Here is a 25,117-nt window from a genome sequence, read left to right on the forward strand (position 1 = left end):
CCGTCATGTCAGTGTTATATACACCACGAGCCATCAGTGCTCATATGAAGGAACTTTCGGCTGGTCTGCTGCCCCTGATTTGATATCCTCTTTAAAAAAAAGTCTTTAGGGGGTTGTAAGTCCTCACAAACACATCTAAAGAGCGTTAAACATGGGAGCACCTTTTTAAAAAATGAGGTTTTAGATCTGGTCCCTTTTACAGCCCTGTTTTACTGACATACAGCTCTTAATTTTACCAAATTAAAAACCTCTGGAATATAATCAAGAGGAAGATGGATGATCGCAAGCCATCAAACCACCAAACTGAACTGCTTGAATTTTTGCGCCAGGAGTAAAGCAGCATAAAGTTATCCAAAAGCAGTGTGTAAGACTGGTGGAGGAGAACATGATGCCAAGATGCATGAAAAAAACTGTGATTAAAAACCAGGGTTATTCCACCAAGTATTACATTTCTGAACTCTTAAAACTTTATGAATATGAACTTGTTTTCTTTGCTTTATTTGAGGTCTGAAAGCTCTGCATCATTTTTTTTGTTATTTCAGCCATTTCTCATTTTCTGTAAATAAATGCTCTAAATGAGAATATTTTTATTTGGAATTTGGGAGAAATGTTGTCTGTAGTTTATAGAATAAAACAACAATGTTCATTTTACTCAAGAATAAACCTAATAATTACTATTATTACCCTGCTGACGACATCCAACCATCTGCATCTCACCCCTACCAGAGGCACACTGCTGCTGCTGCAGCTCAGCCAATCAGCTCTCCCTCCTGCCCCACCCCTAAACCCATACATCATCCAGAGCGCCTTCCAACCTAACCCTCTTATTTTAAGCCTTTTTCAAATTTGAGCTGAGGGTGGAGTCAGCTAAAATCAGGAGGTTTAGATACTCTAAAAAATATGAAGAGAAAACTATTTAGCAATTATTATATAGTTAGTAGACTGAGCGAACAAAAAACTAAAATTGGCCTATATAAACATCCCTTACTGTGCTTAATGTGCAAACATGAAAAAAGGAGAAAAATAAATATTAACGATTTTGAGATGCTTACACAACAGCTGGCAGATGTGACTGCAATAACAGTTATGCGAAATTCAGAGGAATTAAGAGAAAAATATATTTTTAGCTGATGCATTAATAGAGATGGGGAATCTCATTAAGATGACATTAAAAAAAACTTTTATAAATGACTCTTGAATGAAAGCCAGAGGGTTGTCTGCTTTTATAAACACAATGCTTTTTCAGTTCTTTTTTTTTTTTCCTGAAACACGTTTTTAGATATTGCTCTCAAGACAAAAATATGGAAGCATTAGAAACGTTTTCTAAATCTATGATTCTATCTATGATAGTTTCTCACTCCATCACATGTTAAAACAGCCACTGTTGATACTGAAGTTGCTTGAGCAACACAGCTGCATCCTGAGGGGCTTTTTGGAGTAAAAGCCTCGAAGAAAAACACAAATACTGCCATTGTTGTCCTGTCCTCTTCCACCGGCCTGACCCCGAAACCGTTTGGGCTGTTTTTTTTATCTGGAAGCTGAAGGAGCATCCAGCGGGAATTGTTTAATTAGCGCCTCCTGCTCCTGCACCGGCTGAGAAGCTCCTTAGGCTGCTCTGCTCAGTGAAGGGTGTCTGTCGGGTGGTGGGAGGGGCTTCACCCTTACTACCCAGCCACAGGAGCACATCGCCTCAGACAACAGCAGAGTGTGGGAGACCGGTGACTGGGGAGAACACAAGCTGGGAGTGGGGATCTGCCAAGTGACGCTCCGTTACCACACGCTGACATTTGTCTCCACCTCCCGCTTTTGACAGACTTATAAATGAAGCTCACTCACACTGAGGAGGAGAGAATCCTGCCTGGGGAGGTTCATGCAGATGCAGTTCTCGAAGACTCTCAAGACTTGGCAACACACGAGGAGCCTCTGAACTTCTTCTGACACAAGACAACTGGAAGGCAATTCTCTTCATACTTCAGCAATCCAGGGACTTCTCCAAAAAGATAAAGCTAAAAACATTTAGAGGCAAAATGCAGAACGCGGGAATACTCGTCCTCAGCATCGGCTTCATCCTGGCAGACGGGTTCTCAACAGGTAAGAAGCAGTACCAGATCCAGAACGGGGGCTGCAGCTACACCTTCCTGCTTCCCGAGCAAGAGAACTGTCCGCCCAGCAGCTACAGCAACCTGGCGCAAAAAGACGACCCTGCTGATTATGATCAGTCGGTCCAGAGGCTGGAGCAGCTGGAGAGCATCATGGAGAACAACACGCAATGGTTGCAAAAGGTAACGTTTCATTCAATAATGAAGACAGAGACAGATAGAAAGCAGAAAGCTTGTGTATCTTCATTTTTTTACCAATTTTTCCGTTCCTACAAATCAAAGGTTCATAATAAATAGATAGAGAGAGATGCGGCAAATTGACTTAAAATTAAATATTTCTAAAACGACTTTCAGTAAAGGTTAAACTTTTTTTAATGCTTTTTTAAGCATTAATCTGCATTAATAGATGGCTATAACACGTCTTAGAAAAAGATCTTGTGTATATTGTAGTTATCCAGTAAAATCCAAAACTCTGCCAATTTTCTATTTACTACATCATTTTCATTGGATCAGAAGTTTAAAATAAATATACGAAAAAAAAAAGCAGCAAACTGACTTGGACTTAGATCTTTCTAAAGCGACTTACATTAAAAGTTAAACTTTTTTTTTTCCTTTTCATCTTCTAAAGAGTTCTGCGTTCCCAGATTGACTAACACAGGTAACCAGTCTTAAGTGTGTTAGCTTTGAAAAACTTTCTTTTGTTTCAATCAATAGTCACATATGGTCTTAAACCAATATATATTGTATTGTATGTATTTAAAAAAAAAACGCAACTGTTGCATTTTAATGCCAGTACTAAGTTTAAGAAGCCAAAGAAAAAAAAAAATCAATTGTTAATGCTGGACTAATGCCATCACACTTCATTGTGGCTTCTTAATACCAGGAAGGAAGCAAATATATTGCATATGCATATATTTTTATAGAAAAATGACATCAGAAGTACAATCTGTGGAACAGCATTGGGACGATCAGAGCAAGAACCTCAATCTACACACAGTTCTGCATCCTCGGATGGGTTAAATAAGTCTAATATGTGAGCAGAACAGGTGTGTGTAAATTTGGCTGGATTGCTGTTTTTTTTATAGCCTTGATTCCTGTATGCCGCAAACTCTGAACATGGCATACTTTAAAAGTACAAGTAATGCAAATGTAATTAAGTGATACTTCGAATGGTTGCAAATATTTCATTTTATCACCAACATCATGTTACTTATAGCTTGTGCTTGAGATTTAATATATTTAATGTGGATCAATCAAATCTATAAATTGTTGAAATTGTTGGTACATCCAACATAAATCCACATTCAGCGCAGACAGATGTCTTAGATCTACTCTAATTAAGCAATAAAGCATCTCTATAGCTGTGTTGAAACTAATTATTTTATTTGTATGGCATTTTAAAATCAAGTGTTTGACAGAGCATGACTAATATACCCATTGTTAATTTTTTTTTTTAACTTCACATTAAACTAATATAAAGAAAACACATGTTAAAAATACTTGTTTAACATAAAAATACCTTTGTTGATTTACATTTTGATTTCTATAGAAACAGAGCTTCCTACATTACGGTATACTGGGTGTTCAAGCAAGCACAGCAGACTTGTTTTAGCCCACAACAGCCTTGTAAAATATATAAATATATAAATATATATAAAACGTACGAAAAGATTATAAGATGACTGTTGTTTCTGCGTATTGGATGCTCTGAAAATACAGCATCAATCAAGCGCAGCATCATAGACCAAAAATGAGTTTACTGAAAGAATTTTACAGGAAGGCAGATTCTGAAACCATAAAGATGCTTTCTGTGCTTCCAATTGTATGGTTAAATTAGTTAAACCTTACTACTGTTGGGAGTTAATGCTGGTGAAATAAACTGGTCACACACTTCTTCTTATAAAATTATTTCGTTGGACTGCCTTTAAGCCTTGATTGCAGCTTCATGCATTCACTGTGGCATTGTTTCAATAAGCTTCTGCAAAGTTACAAGATTTATTTCAATCCAATGTTTCCGGATTAATTTTTCACCGAGATCTTGCAGCAGCATTGATGATGGTAGAGTCTGACCAACCGCTGCACAAAGTAGCTCTTCTCCATCCAGCACATCCCAAAGATTCTCAGTGAGGTTAAGATCTGGACTCTGTGGTGAACTCTCTCTCAATCCATGTGTAAAAATGATAAATGATGATCTCATGCTCCCTGAACCCTTTGCACTCACTCTTTCACAGTTCCAGCCCCATGAATTCTGGCATTGTTCATCTTGGAATATGAAAAAAATATATATATATCCATTGATAGAAGAATAACCTATTAGTCTATATGAATTAATTATATTCAGGTAGTCAGCTGACCTCATTCTTTCAGCACATACTGTTGCTGAACCTAAACCTGCAGACCAACTGCAGCATCAACCAACCAACACATCATTTACTCACTTAAATACAGGTGGAGACTTTTTTTGTTTTTTGGCCAGGCAGTCTATATGGTTGCAATAGGTCAAAACTGACAAACAGATTTTATCGCATAGCTTCCTCTCTGACAGTAACCGTACCGGCGTATCTGTCCCTGTCGGAATAACTATCTGTAAACTCACAGGAAAGGCTCTTCCTCTGCGCGGCACTTTCGAGGTCAGCGAGTTAAGGTCAGAGGAAAGCATTGGACCTCGACTGGCTGTAGGGTTATGCCACAGTTGGCACATTTGATTCATTAGCAGCCAAGGCGCATTACACGAAGGGCACGAAGGGCCACATATCTTCGTAGTCACGCTTTCGTGTGAATGGACGGAGTAAACAGCCTTTCCTAGAGGAACCCTTGGGGCGCATTTAGAGTAAACAACTGATAAGATCATCAGCCATCAATGGAACGTCCTGCTCGCAGTTCCGATGACACGCCACAACACCCTCCACGTGCCTTTCTGTTCTCCACAAAACAGGCAAGAGAGGAAGACAAACAAAATTAGCACTGATTACTGAATCTGTCCGGCTCGTCATTTGTTAACCGCAGCAGCAGAGCGCTGGGCTTCCGGACTTCGAGGGCATCGATATGAATAAAGTGGACAAACACCACGCGGACGGTAGACAGCGAAGGCCTCTCTGATGCTTTTCCTCCTTGCCGCCGCGGTGCAAATATGTTTTCACTGAGGATGCAACTCGTCACTCATCGTGTCCATCCTGTTTGTTTGAGTGCTGACCCGTCTGCCTTTCAGGAACTCGGAGCAGGAAAGAGAGCACGAGGACTAGACAAGCGCTCATCGCAGTTCTTCCAGCTGCGGAGCAAACAGCAGCCGGCTTAGCGGATCTGTTTTGATGAGCTTGACTCATATGATTTATACCTTAAAGCAGTGGTTCTCAAACATTCTGGACCATGTACCACAAACAATCTAACTAAAACTCAAAATACCACTTAAAATCATCCACAGAAACTTAATTAATACAAAAACAATGGTTTCCTCAGGTTCGAACCCCCGCTCATGCAGCTTGGCCAGCAAGCTGTCGGCGCTCAGAGGGAGCCTGCTCCCTCCGGGTGGGTAGATGGCGCTCTCTCCCCACATCACTCCTAAAGTGATGTCCACAGCACAGGGCGTCTATGAGCTAATGTATTGGAACCGAGCCACTGCGCTTTCCTCCAAGCATTAGCGCTGTGATGCTGCTCAGCAATGCTGCATCGGCAGCAGTTCAAAATCAAGCGATGGCTGACTTCACATGTATCGGAGGAAGCTAGAATCACTAGTGATAGGGGGAGTCCTAATGAGTGGGTTGGGTAACTGACCATGTAAATTGGGGAGGAAATGGGAGAAGAAGAACGCATACTCCAAATTCCAATAGAAACACTGCAAAATGACTTTAATTTTGAAGTTCATGACATTAAAAGAACATTGCTATATCTCCAATTAAACCTAATTTTTAAGACCCATAGATTTGGACATTTCCATGTATAATCTATTGTTTCTAATACATAGGGGGGAAAAAAACCCCCCAAAAAACATGTATTTGGTGGTTCACCACCTTGGCGTGCTTCACGTACCACCAGTTTGAGAACCACTGCCCTATAGAAACGCAACAGAAAACCAATATAGAGCTGTAATGACCTTTAAGCAAGGGGGAAAAAATACCCCAACACCTCTTACACTTAAGTATTAAAATAATTTATGCACTCAAAAGTGCTTATGTGGGATGGGAATGAATGTAGGAATAGTAGTTACTACCTATCTAAAGATCTAACATACTGAAGTATTTATTAATCTTCACCAATTACAGTGAATACACTTCACTGTGTCAAAAACTGCTTCAGAAGCAGAATCGCTAATGCAGAACCTCCATTCACTCTATAATTATTATTTCCTCTGGTTTTAAAAGGTGATACAACTAGGAGATAATCATCTAAATGAAAACAGGTGAAGGCAGCCAGGCTACACTCTAAATGTGTCCCATGATTTGTTGAATGTTGAAGGAACACCGGTTCCTGCTTTTATCATGGGCTGTTATGATAACATACATTAGACAGAAATCTATTTCCACCAAAAACTGTCAGGCAATACTTGAAATATTTATGGTTAACCACAGGCTAACTATCTGAGACACTTACCATAACAAGACCACCTGCGCACATCATGAGAGGCTTATGAAGTTTATATTAAAAGCCTCAACAAACCAGAGGACATTAGATCTCCATCAGCCAAAAAGGAAAGAGGCGTCTGCCAAAAGCACATATTTCTATAGCGCTGAGATTATTATGCATATTGGACGTCGAGATACATTCAGCCCTTCAGGCTGTTTCGAAAGAGGTTATGACCTTTTTATGACACGATCCAATTACAACTTCTCAATGAGCCCTGAAAATTAATTTATCCTGCAGTATATTAAAGCCCTTCGGACCAGAACACACCTGGCACCATCCTCAATCAATCGACCCTACCCTGAACTCTGAACCAGCCAAATTTACAACGTATAAAAACTCATTAATGCTCAAAAGTAACCATGCGTTAATCATGATAATACAACTTCTGACATCCAGACTTGAGCATGGAAAAGGAGGGAGAGGTGGGAAAATTCTCCAGCTCTACAATGATGTAATGCAGAACTGGGGTGGGTGAAAGGACATAAATGTAATATCAAATTAGATCAAAATAACTATAGCATACACAATGTCACTATATCTACACTGGCATACAAACCGTGAAGTATCAGGTGGAATGATCTGCAAAAGGTGTAAAGTTAAAGATAAAAAAAATATATATATTTTTTATTTATACTAAGTAATATTAGTGAATTATTCATTTTTACAATTATAGAGTGGAAACAAAAAGGAAAGGAATACCTTGCAAAAGTATGGGAACCCCTGAAGATTTGATCACAATGGACATCATGCATTTTCTTTATTTTTAAACATTTTGTTGCACATAACACTATTTGAGAGCTGTTTGTATCTATTAAAATAGATTAGAAACCAGTCAATGAACAAGTTTATAAAACGACGAAACCGAAGCTTGGCCCCGCCCACTGCAAAAACACACACAAACAAAACAGTAAGTAGTACTAGAGACATTGAGAGAAAGTAACATCTAATTTGTACTAATTTAATGTGATTTAGAACACTTTTTAATCGTCTTTTTGTACTGTTTAGGGATGGTTTATGAAAGAAAAAAGGTCAATACTAAATATAAAATATTACACACAGGCTTCCAATGCAATGGAACGAACAATAAAAAAATAATATATTTTTTATTTTATTTTTAGATTCACTTGCTGTATAGATTAGATTTTATAGAAGAATATTAGAGTCCTTTTTCTGTGCATTACAGACAGAAAACAGCACTCTTACATTTTCTTTTCATTCCTAGAGATAATTCCGGTCTGAAAGGGATAACCCATGGTGCTTTTCACCAAACCAGCCCACGTTTCCACCAGTTTTAATGGAACTGTCAAACTATAGAAAGTGTATTTAAAAAGTCTGTGCACTTTATTTCTTTAAGGAAACCATTACAGCTGTTATAAGAGCTACGCTGCAGTCATCAGCACAGATGATATCACTGTCGTTTGTATGTTCTTGCCAGATGTTTTACAGTGACCGTGCTTCTATATATGTTCTTGATCCCTTAATTAGTCTCCCTGAGGACCGAACTCCATCTGCTAAACTACAGTTCTGTGACTAAATACAATAACAGGGCTTTATTCACCTTATGTAGAACAATCAAAACGGATCAAGTCAGGCTCACGAAGCAGCCAAACTTCAGCAACATCCCTTACTTCAGAACGTCCACAGCTGTCCTCCTGCATCTGACTGACCACACACTCTGTGTCTGATCCCTTCCACAGCTGGAGAACTACATCCAGGACAGCCTGAGACAAGACATGGCCCAAATTCAGAATAACGCCGTGCACAACCACACGGCCACCATGCTGGAGATCGGCACCAGCTTCCTGACGCAGACGGCGGAACACGCACGGAAGCTTACCAGCGTTGAAGCTCAGGTGAGCATCCTGTGTACACCTGTTCAAGCTCTGTGTATTTATTCCTGTCCTTACACTGATGTAGCTTGTTCATTTAATATAAGCATCTATCAGCTCTTCTAAACACTGTACACTTCTGACTTCTTGGCTTACGATATCCTACTGTGAACAGAAGACAAGGTCGACACTCATTTCTCTATAAGGCGCACCAGATTATTAGGCGCATTTCAAGCAACAATAGTAAGAATCATGTTTCTCTTCTAATGGGAAAGCTGAGGGAAGCACTTAAGTTAACAAAATTGTCATTTTCTATAAATAAAAAAAAACTAACGAGCGTTTAATATTAATCTACAGAGATTTCTCTTCTGAAAACTGTTTATTTGGGTGAGTAAAGTGCTTCCGTTTATTTACAGGAAGCATAGATTTCCAATATTTTTAACAGCATGGTTCTCAGCAGCGCTTAGCGCTAGTAAACGCCGCCCGATAGCACTACACTGAGAAACCCTGTGTTCTGGTAAGCCAGGGCGATTTTTCCCACATAGCTTATTTTAACACGATAAACATGAAGACTACAGTCCGATATACTCGCATCTAAATGGCAAAGGAGCTAATCCTGGAGCTAATACTGCTCCAGCCTTAGTGCTGGAGAAACTTCACTTGTATAACACTGTACTTAAGAGGAGTGGCTTAACTGATCTTTAAAATCTGACTGGTAGAATTTATAAATAAGGAGCACCGGATTATAAGGCGCATTTTATGCGACAATCGTTAGAATCATGTTTCCCTTCTAAAGGAAGCACTTAAGTTAAAAATTGTAATTCTCTATAAAAAAAACAAAAAAAAAATAGCGTTTAATATTAATCTACACAGATTTCTGTGTAGAAAAACGCTTCAGTTTATTTACAGTAAGCTCAGGAGCTAATGCTGGAGCAAATCCTGCTCCAGCCTTAGTGCTGGAGAAACTTCACTGAAAACTCACCTGAATAATGCTGTACTTCAGAGGAGTGGCTTCACTGCTCCTTATATATATATATAACTGATAGATTTTACACATAAGATGCACTGGATTATAGGGAGCACGGTAGATTTTTGGGAAAAATTAAAAGATTTTAAGTGTGCCACGCAGTGCGCAAAAAAAAAAAAAAGGTACTTCTGCAAGTCATCAGTAGGGTGATGTATCAGTCCATTTAAACTGAATGATTTAGACCATAAAGCCATTTTTTTGCAACCAAAGTTGCAGTTTATGAAAAAAGAAGCTACACATAACCATATATATATATATATATATATATACAACCATTTATATATAATTAGTACTGAAACAAGATAATCAAGTAAAGCTTAATCAAAAAAAGTAATCGTCAGATCATTCAACTACAAAATACTGATACTAGTTACTAGTTACGTACTTGTTCAAATACTTTTAATACTTTTTCCTCTGTAAACTGTGATTTAATCAACAATCGATTATAAATAAAGTTACTTTATGACTTCTTGACTTCAGGCACGACCGTATTTGTGCTATATTAAGATGTAACAGGTAAATGCATATTGCTTATAAAAGGGGTTTAGAAGTGCAGCAGCAGCCTGTACTGGTTTCATTCTCTTTTCTAATATAAAATCTAAGCTCTGCTCTACTGGAAAAAACAAAAAGCGACCCACTCGTTCCCATGCTGTGACCGACAATTTGAAAACAAATGCTGTTTGTGCTCAATTCTGGGTCAAAAACATTCTTGAGCCATTGTTCATGTAGAATTATAAATCATACGGAAATGACCTCACACACTAATAATAACAGTCTTCATTATCAGGATTAGAAATGAACTGACAACAGAATTACCACACAACACTGCACACGAGTCTAATGTTATTTAAATCATGTTACAGGATTTTTAGTACAACAGTATTGAAAGATACTGGACAAAGTTTACATTTTCGTCCACATACAGATGCACCATATACTTAAGAGCATTAAAAGTATTTAAAAAAAATAATTAGGTAAAAAAAAAGTACATTTTCAATTGAATATACATTGAATATAAAAAAATACAATTTAAAGGAATATTGTTATTATATTCTACAAACTACAGACAACATTTCTGCCAAATTCCAAATAAAAATATTTTTTTTATTTAGAGCATTTATTTGCAGAAAATGAAAAATGGCTGAAATAACAAAAAAGATGCAGAGCTTTCAGACCATATTCATAAAGTTTTAAGAGTTCAGAAATCAATATTAGGTGGAATAACCCTGTATTTTAATCACAGTTTTTTGTTTTTAATGCATCTTGGCTTCATATTCTCCTCCACCAGTCTTACACGCTGCTTTTGGACAACTTTATGCTACTGACTCCTGGTGCAAAAATTTAAGCAGTTCAGCTTAGTGGTTTTATGGCTTGTGATCATCCATCTTCGTCTAGATCAGGGGTCGGCAACCTATGGCACGCGTGCCACTGCTGGCACGCCAAGGCATAATCACTGGCACGCGACACGCTGAACCAGCATCAGCAAAAAAAAAAAAAAAAAAAATCAGACTGACAGCACGACCCTTCAATCGAATTCGCTCCTCAATGCTCTGCACTCAGCTCCCGCCCACTTTCCCACAGACCCATGTTTAAATTTAGCCTAATCAAAATCAGTTAGCCCACCTAATAGCGTTACAACAGATGACAGAGCTTCCAGCTTAAAAAACAAAGCTAGGGTATTTCAGCCCTCCTGGATGTAAGACTATGGTTTTGTGTATGTCAAAGATCGTGTCGCAGCTCTGATCGACTGGATGGATGTACAGGACGTGGAGATGCAGCTGATAGAGCTGAAGAGCTCACCACTGTAGGTGACGAAGTTTGCAGAGCTCCGAAAGCAGTTAGAATCCACCCCTGTGCAACAGCACGGAGCCTGCATCCTCGCACGCTGGACATCTGCACTAGAAAAGTTCGGCTGTCTCAAGAGCATTGCATTGGCCCTCTTGGCAGTGTTCGGCTCAACATACCTGTGTGAGCAGGTATTTTCGCACATGAAAAGTGTGCTGAGCCCTATCCACAGCCGTTTGACGACGGACAATTTCGAGTCATGTTTACAATTAAAAGGGACAAACTACAACCCCCAGATAAGAAAGCTCAGCCAAGAAAAGCAAGGACAGGGATCACACTGACTGGTAGGCAAGATATATTAATTCAGTGCAAATTACGCTTATCTATAAAGCCACGTTAATCCAGAGCTGGACTCACTGTTATTCTGATTACACAACAACAATAATAATAATAATAATAATAATAATAATAATAATAATAATAATAATAATAATAATAATTTTATTTGTAAAGCACATTTTCTATGTAAAAAAAAATCCAAATTTGTAGAACATATTCCCGTAGTTTGTGTGTGTTTTTTTTACCATTATTGTTGATAGTGGCACACTCATTGACAAGAAATGTTAAAATTGGCACTCCATGTCTCAAAGGTTGCCGACCCCTGGTCTAGATTATATTCCAGAGGTTTTCAATTTGAGGACGTTTTTGTAATTGAAATATACTTAACTTGCTTAAATTATTATTATTATTATTATTATTATTAATAGTACATTTAGCATGTATTTAAGTATATATTTATTGTAATGTTAACAGTATGTACTTTTTCATGTTAAGTATACTTCAAATTTAATACTTAAACACACTTTTTGTTTCTTTACAAGTCTTCCTTAATAGTTAAACCATAAAGAACAAGCCAGGCTAAAAATATTCAATAATGAGGGCTGTGTGCAGACGACCCCGTTCAGTCACAGTACTCCCCCAACACCCCCTCTGTCCTATTTCTTTTCTTTTATTTCCTTTATTTGGATTTTTTGCTCCCTTTTATTTTTTTTTCTGTGGCGAAAACAGGTTTTATCCACACGTCAGACGATCGGACGCTCTGTGCTTTGACACCAAGTGATGTGTGAACAACCTCAGCTCACAATTAACGTCTCTCGCACGTCCCTCATCTTATATAAACGCTCATCACATGGCTTGCTTTCGATCTCTGAAAGCCTAAACCATCATGTTATCCCCTACACGGGCATGCATCATCAGCCAGGGCACACTGCGCTCAGTACTGGAGAAAAAAGTGCAATTGTCAGAACTGATTATGTAATATTGGCTTATTTTGTTGTTGTAACAGAGACTGAGGCGTTACATAACAATGCCAAATCCACCGCAAATTAAACACCTTCCAGACAGCGTCCTATTGAGCTGAGCGAATGTGAACAGAAGTCAAAACAAAAACGAATCCCTAAAGATCTCATGACCTACATTATGTAAGCCTTCAGAAGTGCAGGATCTGCCAAACAGTTGACTTAATAGCACGTCTCTTCAAGGCTCTTACAATTAAAGCTTGGGCTTATCTGGAATACTTTCTGTGGGAAACGCTGAATGTCCTTTTTTGTTTCCATCTTTAGGTTATAAACCAAACGACGCGGCTTGAACGCCAGCTCCTCGAGAACTCCATCTCGACCAACAAACTGGAAAAAGAGATTCTCCTGCAGACCAATCAAATAAGCAAGCTGAATGAAAAAAACGGGTGAGTTAATATTATAAAATGTACTGTTTTTGTTATGGCTGAATACTGTATATGTTACCCATACAGTACTACACTGCATCAATTGCTACAACACCACCCTTGGTTCGGTTAAAACGTACTCTGGAACGGTTCACTTTTAGTGAGAACGTGATCCAAATCTCAATCCGACCCTGCTATTAAATATACTATCCTTTTATTTGAGCTAATCTGATATATTAGCCAGATATCAATAGTTACCACAGCTATGAACAAACACCGTCTCTGATGCTCCATGCTGTCCATACACACTGAGCGCGGTCTGTGCAGCGTGCACTGCTTGCAGCTGCTTACTGCGTCTACAGTACAGGCCAAAAGTTTGGACACACCTTCTTTTTTAATATGTTTTCTTTATTTTCATGACTCTTTACATTGTAGATTCTCACTGAAGCACCAAAACTATGAATGAACACATGTGGAGTTTTATGTACTTAATAAAAAAAAAAAAGGTGACAAAACAAAAAAAATTATATATATATATATTCTAGTTTCTTCAAAATAGCCCCTCTTTGCTCTGATTACTGCTTTGCACACTCTTGGCATCATTCTCTCAATGAGCTTCAAGAGGTGGTCACCTGAAATCTTGAAGGTTTTCCAACAGTCTTGAAGGAAGGAGTTCCCAGAGGTGTTTATTAGCACTTGTTGCTCCTTTGTCTTCTTCACTCTGTGCTCCAGCTCACCCCAAACCATCTGGATTGGGTTCAGGTGCGGTGACTGTGGAGGTTCAGCTCATTTTTTGTTAAGTACATAAAACTCCACATGTGTTCATTCATAGTTTTGATGCTTCAGTGAGAATCTACAATGTAAATAGTCATAAAAATAAAGAAAACGCTTTGAATGAGAAGGTGTGTCCAAACTTTTGGCCTGTACTGTACATCTGCGCTGCGAGTCCCATTAAAAACACTGTGTTTAAAAGTGCAGCAGCACTTTTCAGCGTTCTGTGTTACAGATATAAAGATATACGTGCTGGAACACAGAATCTTTTTACTATATTTATTAATTTCTCGCTTCCTTTGCCAGACCGCTCTGACCAATCAGATGATCAAGACGATGTGCTCGCGTGGTTTATTGGTGCATATTTTTGGTGCGTTTAGGTTTATGCCTGTGTGAAACCAAACCAAACCAAACAAAAAGAGAAGGTTTCTAATAAGAGCCATTGGGCACAAATCCTAATCTTTTCTGTTCGTTTTACTATTGTAAAATGACAATTTATGTTAATTTATGATACATTACAATTATATTTTTTATGATCTGTAAGAGGTAAAGCTCCTCGGTTTCTGGGACCACTACCATATAAAAAGTCCAGTCCAGTGAGAGTTTGCTTATCTGCTCCTGCTTTTGTTTCTCTCAGTTTCTTGGAGAAGCGTGTGGAGGAGATGGAGCTGCAGAGGCAGGCGGAGTTATCGAGCCTCCAGGAGGAGAAGGAGCAACTTAAGCTTCTAGTGGAAAAGCAGACCAACATCATCAAGGAGTTGGAGCAGCAAATGCTGCAAGCTTCCGCCGACAACTCGGCCATGCAGCGGCAGCAGCAGGAGCTGGTGGAGACCGTCAACAGCTTCATCCACACCATATCAGTCCCCACCCGTGAGTGACCACGTCAGCATCACAGCCAACCATCACAAAGGGGAATAGAGGGGAAAAACAAAGTCCCAGAACAATATTATGCCGTTCCATCTGTTCAAACGTTTGGGGGCTGTAAGCTCAAAGTGACATAATTTAGATATGAAAGATAAAAAAACAGGGTTCATACACTTTTTAACTAAAACAATTCCATGATTTTTCTAAGCTTTCACAGCACATTTTCATGAAGAGTGCAAAGTGAGGCAATGGATTTAACCAAACGTTAAATCCAAATTTAAAAGTTTAAAATTTTTAAATTTAAAAGCAAATTAAAATAACTATTAAATTATTTTTCTGGTTATTTTTCTTTTTCCAGAACGTATCCATGCCTGGAAATTGCTATTTCCAGGTTTCTTATGGCCATACAAATGGAGAAATAGAATGTTTGGAGGCTGTAAGCTCAAAATGACAAAATTTAGATATAAAAGATAAAAAAAAAACAGGATTTATACATTTTTTTTTTTATAAAAACATCAGTTCAGACATTCTGCAGTTCGGATCTTTGCTTCCATGTCTTATATCAGTCTCAATTGTCTCAAGCAGCATTAAATCAGCATTTTTCTCCTCACTGTGTGAATTTACATCCAGTTATAGTCCTGTAAAAACTCCAGTCAGAGTAGGACCAGTGTAGCCAGATAGCTACTGCATTTATAGTCACATTTATATTTAAGGTATTTAGGAGATGCTCTTATCCAGAGTGACTTACAAAAGTGCTTCATTGTTTACTTCAAAATATTCATAGCTAGTTTGTAGAGATTAGGATCAATAGCTTTGATAATGTTTAGAACCATAGGGGAATTCTTTACATATATTTTTTTTAAGATTAGTTTAGGAAATCTTTAAAAAAACTCTTTTAGTCTGCGTTTGAAGACTGCGAAGTGACGCAATGGATTTAACCAAATGTTAAAACATTTTAAAAAAACGAAACAGCTTTCCTCAGTTGAAAATATACACGGAAAACCAACATAAGCAGAGCAAATTCAATGACTTTTCAAACAAATTCAGGGTATATTCTTTTTTACAGAACTTATCCATGCCTGCTATTTTCAAATTCTATAATATTTCCAGGTTTCTCATGGCCGTACAAATTTGGAAAAAACTAGACATCAACCACAACATTCAAAGAAATCAAGTAAAATCAAGTCGAAAAACACTTATGTAAACACTTACGGTGCAACTTCAATGTTATTTTAACTGGAATTTTGTTTCTGTTTCTAGCTGGTAAATCAGCAATGATGCAGGACACTCCCACCCAGTACAAAGACTGTGCAGCGGTCTTCAAGTCGGGAAACAAAGAGAGTGGAGTCTACACGCTAACTATACCCGACACCAAGGAGCAAATAAAGGTAATAAAGCTTATTTCTCCATATTTATTTCTTCATCAAATGAAAAGACAGATAGACAGGATAATTCCCAGTTATGTCAGAGACACAGTAGAGAGACGCATTAACAAATATAGGATAAAACGTTTTTTTTTTTTTTTTTTTTTTGTCTTTCATGGAATTTCTTTAACTACACACAGAAATAAGCTAAAGCCTCCGTTAATAGTTAGTTCTGTACATGCCTCAGCAGACTGGGACATCTCCCAAGATACTATTCATGGAAAGTAATTTAAGTTTGGCATTTTAACAGCCTTTTAACAGACATGGCACTGTTCTAAGGAACTAAATAAACAAAGCTGTTTAAAATGTGTAAGAAAAAAAGCGCGTCACCAGATTCGACATTCAACATGCTCCTAATACTGTTTCCATTTTCCAGGCGTATTGCGACATGGAAACAGAGGGAGGTGGATGGACTTTACTGCAGAGGCGATTCAATGGCCTTGTTGACTTTCATCGGACGTGGAAAGAATACAAAATGGTGAGTCCTGAATAAGGGAGGCAGCATTCAATGCAAAAAAAAAAAAAAAAAGAATTGCAGGATAATCGTGATAAAGAAGGCGTCATATTCTGTGTTCTGTGTTGTTTAAGCCAATTTTAGCACGTAACACTTCATTAATATGTAGTAACCATATGACAACAAATTCTCTCCTGACAGGGATTTGGAGATGCTTCAGGTGAACACTGGCTGGGGAACGAATATGTCTCCAAGTTGACCAACAACCAGCAGTACACCCTGCGGATAGAGCTCATGGACTGGGAAGGGAATGCAGCCTTCTCTCACTATGACCAGTTCTCCCTCAGCAATGAAGAGCAGAAGTACAGGTGAGGAACTGGCCTTAAACAAACCTGAGAGCAACTCAGAAGTTGGCAGTCACGTGTGTTTATTACGCACTAAAGCACCGCCATGTTTGAGGTATTGTTACTGTGTAGGGGTGCAGGAAAAAAAAAAGATTCGAGCTCGAATCGCGTTTGTAACATTGAATGACATTGCAGGACAGTAGCTGAACTCCACAGGACAGTAGATGAACTCCGCGAGACAGTTAAAAAGCTCCGCGAGACAGTTAAAAAGCTCCAAGAGACAGTAGTTGAGCTCCGTAAGACAGTAAAATGCTCCACGAGACAGGTAAAAAGCTCAGCGAGACATTTAAAAAGCTCTAAACCTATAGTAAAACTGTTTCTCAGGCATTCACACTCCCTTATTCAATCATCTGGTCTAATAACTTTGTGAGCTGAAGCTGAAACACCAATCAGAGTAGGACTACAAAGCCAGTAAGCTAATGCAAAGTAATGTGTTGGATAAATGAAATCTTTTTTTTTTATTCATTTTTATTTATTTATTTATTTGTGAAGTGAATTTCCATGACTTTTCTCAAACTTTCTGAATTTTAAAGTTTTTACAAAACTTATCCAGGCCTGGAAATTGATCATTTTCAAAATTCCATTTTTTTTTTACTGTACAAACCCTGATATTTACACCCTAACACAGGCCACTTCAATAAAACATGCTGCTCGTAAGCTTTATATTTCATTCCACCTTATTCTGCCATTAAACTCAGAGAGAGGTGGGACACACTTGTCACTGTTCCAAAGAAAATATTTGGGCATATGGGAACAGTTGTCCCTATGAGATACAGAAACAGCACAACAATAGCCCCAAGCCGTCTACTCTCTGCTGCTATCGCTCTGCCCTCTAAAAGCCAACTATCATTATCAAGGAGCTCGCTGTTTGAGCAGATGATAAGTTAATGACAACACTAGATATATATATATATATTTTTTACTTCTGGTGCACTCTCTTCTTTTCTACCGGTCACGAACTTTCTCTCAGTTTTAAAGCTCAGAACAGCAGATGGAACTGAAGAGAGAGCGAGCGTGAATATCTTGGTCATTCTCAATGTGTAAGCTGATTTCATGCATCGCCTGACTCCTTTACTGCAACAAAGGAAATTGCTTTCATCCTTCCAAGGACCAGCAATAATAACCCCAGAAAGGGGCTGACAGGCTTTAAAAACAAAATCTGACAGGATCCTCCACAGATAAAGCAGCAGAGGACGGCACCTATTCTTTTTTTTTTTTTACCCCCAAAAGAATGTTTTTGTATTAGCAAGCCTTCTGTGACAGAATGGATCTCTTAACATGTGTGTACTGACTGCACCTCCACCTCTCAGACCACCCCCCTCCCCCTCCACCACCATCACCCCATCCCCTACCCAAAACCTAACCGTGATTATGAACTTCCTCCTGACATTGTGTATTTCTGCATTTCCAATTACACAGGATACACCTTAAAGGCTACAGTGGAACAGCAGGCAAAATCAGTAGCCTTGCCCAGCCAGGAAGCGATTTTAGCACAAAGGATGCAGACAACGACAAATGTGTTTGCAAGTGCTCGCAACTCACTACAGGAGGTAAGATCACACTGATTTCATATTCATCTGTCCACCAATACAGCGGTCCCTTATACAGCTGGACACTAGGGGTGTGACGAGACACTAATATCACGAGATGAGACGAGACATGATACTGGGTTCACAAGAACGAGGCGAGACGAGATTTAAAACTACAATTTTAAAGAAAACGTCAAAAATGTAAAATGGCTTGAAAACTAGAGTTTTATTTGACAGAATGAGTGTGAGAAAGAAAAGACTGATAGTGAGAGAGAGAGACATAGCAAGAAATAGAGAGAGAGGGGGAATGAGAGAAAGACAGAGTGAGTGAGAGAGAGACAGAGGATGGAGACAGAGTAAATGTAAAAGGGACAGAGGGAATAAGAGAAAGAGAGAAAGAGACAGAGACAAAGTGAATGTGAGAGAGAGAGGTAATAAAAGTGAGAGAGACAGACCAACTAGAGAGACAGAGCGAGTGTTTGAGAGAAAGACAGAATGACTGAGACATAGCAAGAAAGAGAAATATAGAAGAAAATGAGAGAAAGACAGAGTGAGTCAGAGAGAGCAAGTGAGATGGAGACAGATAAACGTGAGAGAGACAGAACGAGTGAGAGGGAGGTAATGAAAGTGAGAGAGAGACAGACCAATTAGAGAGAGATAGAGTGAGTGGGAGAGAGGTAGAGCGAGAGAGAGAGAGAAACAGAGCAAGTTATAGAGAGAGAGAGTTAGAAACAGGTAAAGAGATTTTATGTGGGTTTTATGCAAAATATTGAAAATTAGCTCCATTTTTTTTGTTGTTTTAGATCTTTTGGTCCTCTGTTCACACTCATTCCTTTAAGTTTCCTCCTCTGAACTTTGGCATTTGGCACACCCCCCCAAAAACTCGGCACAGAAGTTGAAAGGCGCCTCGCATTTTTTGTGGCTGGGTCTCGACTCTCAAGCAAAATTAGCTGGGAGTTAATCAGTGATCAGCTCATCTGGGAATTGAGCCCCTGTGAAAGTGGACATTAATAGTCTGGGAACTCCAGGCTGGTGAACTCATGAGTGGAGGAGGTTCTCCTCTCTTTCACTTCGCTGTTTGCTGTTTGCCCCGTGCTCACGGCCGGCTGCTAACTCAGCCTTCCTGTCAGGATTTCTGCAGAGCATCAGGCCTCAGGGAAATCACTGAGCCCTGAGGAGCAGTCCTGCATAAATGTGGTCCAACATTACAAAGTAGGGATATCCCTGATTCGGTCATGTGATCAGAAATCAGGGCTGATCGTGTCATTTTTCCGAAGGATGGGAATCGGAGATATGTAGAGCGCATTATTAGTGCCATGACTTTCTGGATCATTGACTTCTGTTACAAATCTGATAAATGTCTTGTATTTTTTAATATCTCAGTTAGGGGTGTGCCATATCATATGCAATAAGAAAATGTAATATCCATTTTGGTGCAGTAGTGTATTCTTGAAATCATTTTTTTTTTAAATTCAGTATTTTTTATTATATCGTCAAGAGTATCGTTATCGTGAAAATACCATGAAATATCATGATATTATTTTAGGGCCATATCGTCGACCCCTAGTTTATATATATATATATGTGTTTCAGTAATGTAAAAACAAAAACTAAAATGATATTTTGTTTACAGCGGTCTAATGATCTTTAATGTCATTCATTTTTTCTTTAAAAGAGTTACTTTGAAACAATGTCGAGGACGCTTGGAGTAGAATTAAAACTATTACATACTGCACAAGATTCATTAACAGTACTTGAAAGAACGACGAAAAATATACAAATTGATAGAAAATAAATTATTGATTGATTTTGAATAGAAGTGGTGTACTAATAGATATTTGGCTCCAAACAGCAAACAGATATTATTAAAGAGATACAGATATTTTTTAAATGTAAAAGAACAGGATGTTACTGTCTGAGACCGATTCACAGATAAAGGTTTGCATTGTTGTTACAGCGTGTTAGATATGACTTTAATGGGATGCTCAGTTTGTTTTACAGACACATTACGGGGTGAAGATATTAAAAGTGTGCAGGGGCGGGGCATAGTGATGAGCCAGTTAGGTTTTTTCTGCTTTGTGCATCATCATTGCCATGAATAGGGCTGTCAATTATACTGTCCTCCATCTAAATACTGTGTTTTATTGGGCAAATGAAAAAAAAAAAAATAAATCAATGCTGTGGTGAACAGAGTGGCGTGGGCAGGATCTTTGCAGCTATTCGGACAAAACATGTTAAAGACTTTTTATTACGCCAAAAAAAAGAAAAAAGAAACAAAATGGATGTTTTTTTTTTTTAACATAAATTTTTATCCTTCTTTTAGTCAAACATACTGCTAAGGCAGTGGTTCTCAACTCTCAACAGTTCTAAGCAGTCCCTTTCATGAACAGGCACAACTGTTCCCAGCCCAAACTCAGCAGATCGAGCTCATAAAGGGCTTGATACTGTAATTAGCTGGTGATCAGGGATCAGGATATGATGTGCAGAGGCAGGAACAGCTGACACTAATCTGGGCAGGACTGGAGTTGAGAACTTGAGAGCTGGAAACTGTCCAAAAAAAAAAGAAAAAAAGACTCTGTTCCTTCTAGTAACTTTAGAGAACTTGGATGGAAACAAATGACCTCCAGTCGTAAGGTTTTTAAAGTTTCAATAGAAGTGTATTCATGAAATATTTGTTATCGCCAAGAGTATCGATATCGTTAAAATACCATGAAATATCGTGATAATATTTTAGGGTTATATCGCCCACCCCTAATAAAAAGTCTAGTCTAAATCTAGTCTGTCAGGCCTAATAAACCACACTACACTATTGTTACTGTCTCCCTCCCAAACATACAGGGAACTATCAGTATTTAAAAACAAATTTTAATGATCTTTTTGTTCGTTTATTTAAGATAAAATGCATTTATAAATGGAAATTAATTACTTGTTTTTGTATTTTGTAATAAAAATTGGCTTTTTTGATACAGCTGATTCAAAAACAATAAAAAAAATATATATATAAAAAAAACATGGACAACTTGGATGTGTTCTTGTTTTTTTTTTGTTTTTTGTTTTAACTACATTGCCAAAGTATCGTATTGGGACTCGTTATCAGCAGACTCTCAAAATCAAATATCAAATGAATTAGAGTAAAAAAAAAAACAATGTGATAATAAATCAAAGAAATGTTTAAACACAAAGTTCAGTAAATATATAGTTTAGTTTGAATGCCTTTTTGAATTTTATTTTTTGCTCTTCACAGGCTGGTGGTTTGACGCCTGCGGCCCTTCCAACCTCAACGGCATTTACTATCAGCAAGGCCAGAACACCAACCGCTTCAATGGCATTAAATGGTACTACTGGAAAGGTTCGGGATATTCACTCAAAGCAACCACTCTAATGATAAGACCAGTGGACTTCTGATCAACCGACGGAGAGTCGCTAAAGCAAAGAAGCTTTCAACAAATCCATTGAGGGAATCGTGCGCTCTGTAGGAAAATGCTTGACATTTATCCACAGGAAAAAAGTTACTTCTCTTTGGTTTAGAGAAGAAAGCACTTGAGATGTAGAGTATTAAATTGGTGATTAAATAAAAGAAAGTTATGACACAGCACATGGGATTGTGCCATGGAAGGAAGTGTCACAGGCATAAGTTGCCACTTAGCTGCTTTACAATGGACGTGCACTTATGGACTGAACACTTGATAGGGCTTCCATTATTCATCATGCAAAAAAAAAAACTTCAGGTGGATAAAAGCAATACAGAGAGTATCTATATATTTATGAACATACTGTAAATACCACATAGTTACCTACTATGATTTTTGATAGTAGATACAAAAAGGTACAAAAGTAATGGAAAATGAAGCATAAGGGTTCTGGACTTTAGTGTATGTATATATATATATATATATATATATATATATATATATATATATATATATATATATATATATTTGTGTGTGTTTCAGTAATGTAAAAACTAAAACTAAAATGATATTTTGTTTACAGCTGTCTAATGATCTTTAATGTCTTTAATTTTTTGATTAAAAGAGTTACTTTAAAAACAATGTCGAGGACGCTTGGAGTAGAATTAAAACTACTACTTACTGCACAAGATTCATTAACAGTACTTGCAAGAACGACGAAAAAAAAAAAAAATGATATAAAAGAAGTGATTGATTGATTTTGAATAGAAGTGGTGTACTAATAGATATTTGGCTCCAAACAGCAAACAGATATTATTAAAGAGATACAGATATTTTTTAAATGTAAAAGAACAGCATGTTACTGTCTGAGACCGATTCACAGATAAAGGTTTGCATTGTTGTTACAGCGTGTTAGATATGATTTTAATGGGATGCTCAGTTTGTGAGGAGGAGAATTAATCTAACCTGATTATTGAGAATTGATCTTGTCTTCTGTGGATAAACTGATCATCTCTTACAACTCTCTCTCTATACCTATAGATAACTAGTAAAGATAATACCAAAAACAGCAGATCTTCAGCTAGGGTTCCAAAGCTCTATTGCAGACAGGTTAAAATTAGATGAATTTTTGTGCAAGAGCACCAGTAAAATGTGTGATTTTATTTTTTTTTTTGCAGCATATTACTTTGTGCCATCTTCAGCATCTTTCTTTGTGGATTTCAGTTCAAAAACACTTTATGTATCAGCAAAGCTGGCAAATCATTATTATTTTTCTTTTCATAAATTATTTTTATGTTTTAAGTGTCAAAAATGCAAAAATGCAAAACTTCTGACTGATAACTTAAGGTTCACGTAATGCATTAGGAATATTTATTTGTCTGTATTACACATACTCAAAATTGTGTGTATAAAGGTGTAATTTTGTTCAATGTCAAAATGACATTAAAAAGAAATATATGTATATATATATTCATGTGAACGCTTCTGTCTATTATTTAACAATGCATATTTATTAACATGCACCATACAGGAATTAATCTTAAATAACCTTTCACATGCACAATGTTCCTATTTTAAAAATTGGAGATTTTAGAACCCCCCCTATTTCACGGCTAAAAACCTCTTATCTCAATACATTCCAGAGAAATGACATTATAAGATATAGAATAATATAATATTATATGAAGAAACCATAAAAAAAAATCATTTTCACCATGGGTCATATCTTACACTCTGCGCACACTCCATTTTACCTTCATTTTCCTTCATTTTTCTTTATTTTAAGGCCTTAAATATATGAATACCAGGTAAAGGGAGTGAAAAATGTAGGCATGGGTGTGGACAGCTGAGTTTTGAAGTTGAATATAATTCCTGTACTAAATCCTAGGAAGTTCAATGAATACAGATTTTTATTTATTTCCTTATTTAGCATTTAATTTAATTTAATTTGATTTCATATAGACGACAGATGAGACATTGGTTGCATAGCAGAGAGTAACATTAGTGCAAATGGAATGCAGTGGGCCACAATGCATGTCTTTATGACACAAAGCCCACTGGAGTGCCCACATAAACAAACAGGAACCCTACCGGACCCCTTAACTGGCCCTTTACTTTCCTCCAAGCAGGAAGTCAACATTTCAGCCAAGTCTCATTTGAAACCACTCAGCCTTTACTCACACTGCCTCAAAGAGCTGCACGCTTTCCAAACTGTGTCAGGGTTTTTTTTTTCTTTTAAATAATAATAAAAAAAAAAAAAAAAACTCTTCTTCAGTTGTAGTTCATCTATTTAAGAGACCTCTTAAACCCTGCGGCTAATTAAATGGATAATCGCCTCAAACAAAAACAAGATTACAAGCCTGCAGGTTCCTCAGATCCACAAAAGAACAGGAAAAGTCCATATGGACGTTGAGTACAGGAAACAGGAATTAGAGGAATGAAAAACCTAAAGGATTATTTTCCAGCTTGGTCATTCTGTTGACTGTAGCATTGTGTGTCTCCACATTAATTTACAGTAATCTACAATACATTCAATGTATTCTGTATAATGAAAAAAACTCATGATTTACTGCTACTTAAATACCAATGTTCACTTCTGGTCCAGCAAAGTAGTGTGCCGTGCAAGTAATCATTTTCACAATTACATTACAAAATGCAACAGATCCCTAACATTTTGTTGCCTTGTTGATTAGCAGGACTTTGTGTTTTGTGTGTTATTGATTGATTGAAATGTTCATTGAAGAGACAAGGCAAATTAACCATGCTTGAGGAATACAGGATTTTCTCTGCTTTTTTTTTGGGAAAGGAATCAGTAAAACAAGCTGGAAATTATGTTCTGCTACGTAGCTCCTCCCACAAGTGATGGGAAAAAGCTCTTAATTAGCCGCTATACTTCTAATGATGTTTATAATATAAATTAAGTGTATAAAAGCAAAAATCAAAAACACTTGACCCTGTTTTTAGCTTGTCAGTTCATGTGCTTACCGGTGCAGCAGGAAAGTGATCAGACAGTTCATAAGGCTCCTCTGGAATCCACTTCCTTTGCTCCAAACACCACAAGATCTGTGAAGATATGAATACCAATCATTACAATCATTACAACACGAAACTTCAATATTGTTGAATGCCTCATATGTGCTTATACAGGTAATACTGGACAATATATCTGTTTTTATTG

At 37.6% G+C, this 25,117-nt stretch overlaps 2 protein-coding genes across 3 annotated transcripts in view; one reads left to right on the forward strand and one right to left on the reverse strand.

Moving 5' to 3' along the window:
• The window catches only part of mcph1 (microcephalin 1), a 49,476-nt gene that overhangs the window by 8,411 nt on the left and 15,948 nt on the right, over positions 1 to 25,117 (reverse strand). For both annotated transcript variants that reach the window (XM_049481563.1, XM_049481562.1), the window contains exon 13: positions 24,925 to 25,002. In XM_049481563.1, coding sequence (XP_049337520.1) covers positions 24,925 to 25,002 — 78 coding nt within the window. The remainder of the gene's footprint in view (positions 1 to 24,924; positions 25,003 to 25,117) is intronic.
• On the forward strand, positions 1,674 to 23,372 carry angpt2a (angiopoietin 2a). The gene is made up of 9 exons (XM_022685211.2): positions 1,674 to 2,282; positions 8,417 to 8,572; positions 12,983 to 13,104; positions 14,492 to 14,724; positions 15,979 to 16,106; positions 16,519 to 16,620; positions 16,798 to 16,964; positions 18,420 to 18,550; positions 21,774 to 23,372. The coding sequence occupies exons 1-9, from the start codon at positions 2,028 to 2,030 to the stop codon at positions 21,932 to 21,934; spliced, it is 1,455 nt and encodes a 484-aa protein (XP_022540932.2). The 5' UTR covers positions 1,674 to 2,027; the 3' UTR covers positions 21,935 to 23,372.

The sequence above is a fragment of the Astyanax mexicanus genome, chromosome 7, assembly GCF_023375975.1.
Source record: "Astyanax mexicanus isolate ESR-SI-001 chromosome 7, AstMex3_surface, whole genome shotgun sequence".
In the NCBI taxonomy this organism is placed as follows: domain Eukaryota; kingdom Metazoa; phylum Chordata; class Actinopteri; order Characiformes; family Acestrorhamphidae; genus Astyanax; species Astyanax mexicanus.

Coding starts and splice junctions, on each gene's coding strand:
- angpt2a (XM_022685211.2), top strand. CDS start 2,028: ATGCAGAACGCGGGAATACTCGTCCTCAGCATCGGCTTCATCCTGGCA. Junction 16,107..16,518: donor ACACCAAGGAGCAAATAAAG/GTAATAAAGCTT, acceptor TCCATTTTCCAG/GCGTATTGCGACATGGAAAC. Junction 18,551..21,773: donor CTCGCAACTCACTACAGGAG/GTAAGATCACAC, acceptor TGCTCTTCACAG/GCTGGTGGTTTGACGCCTGC.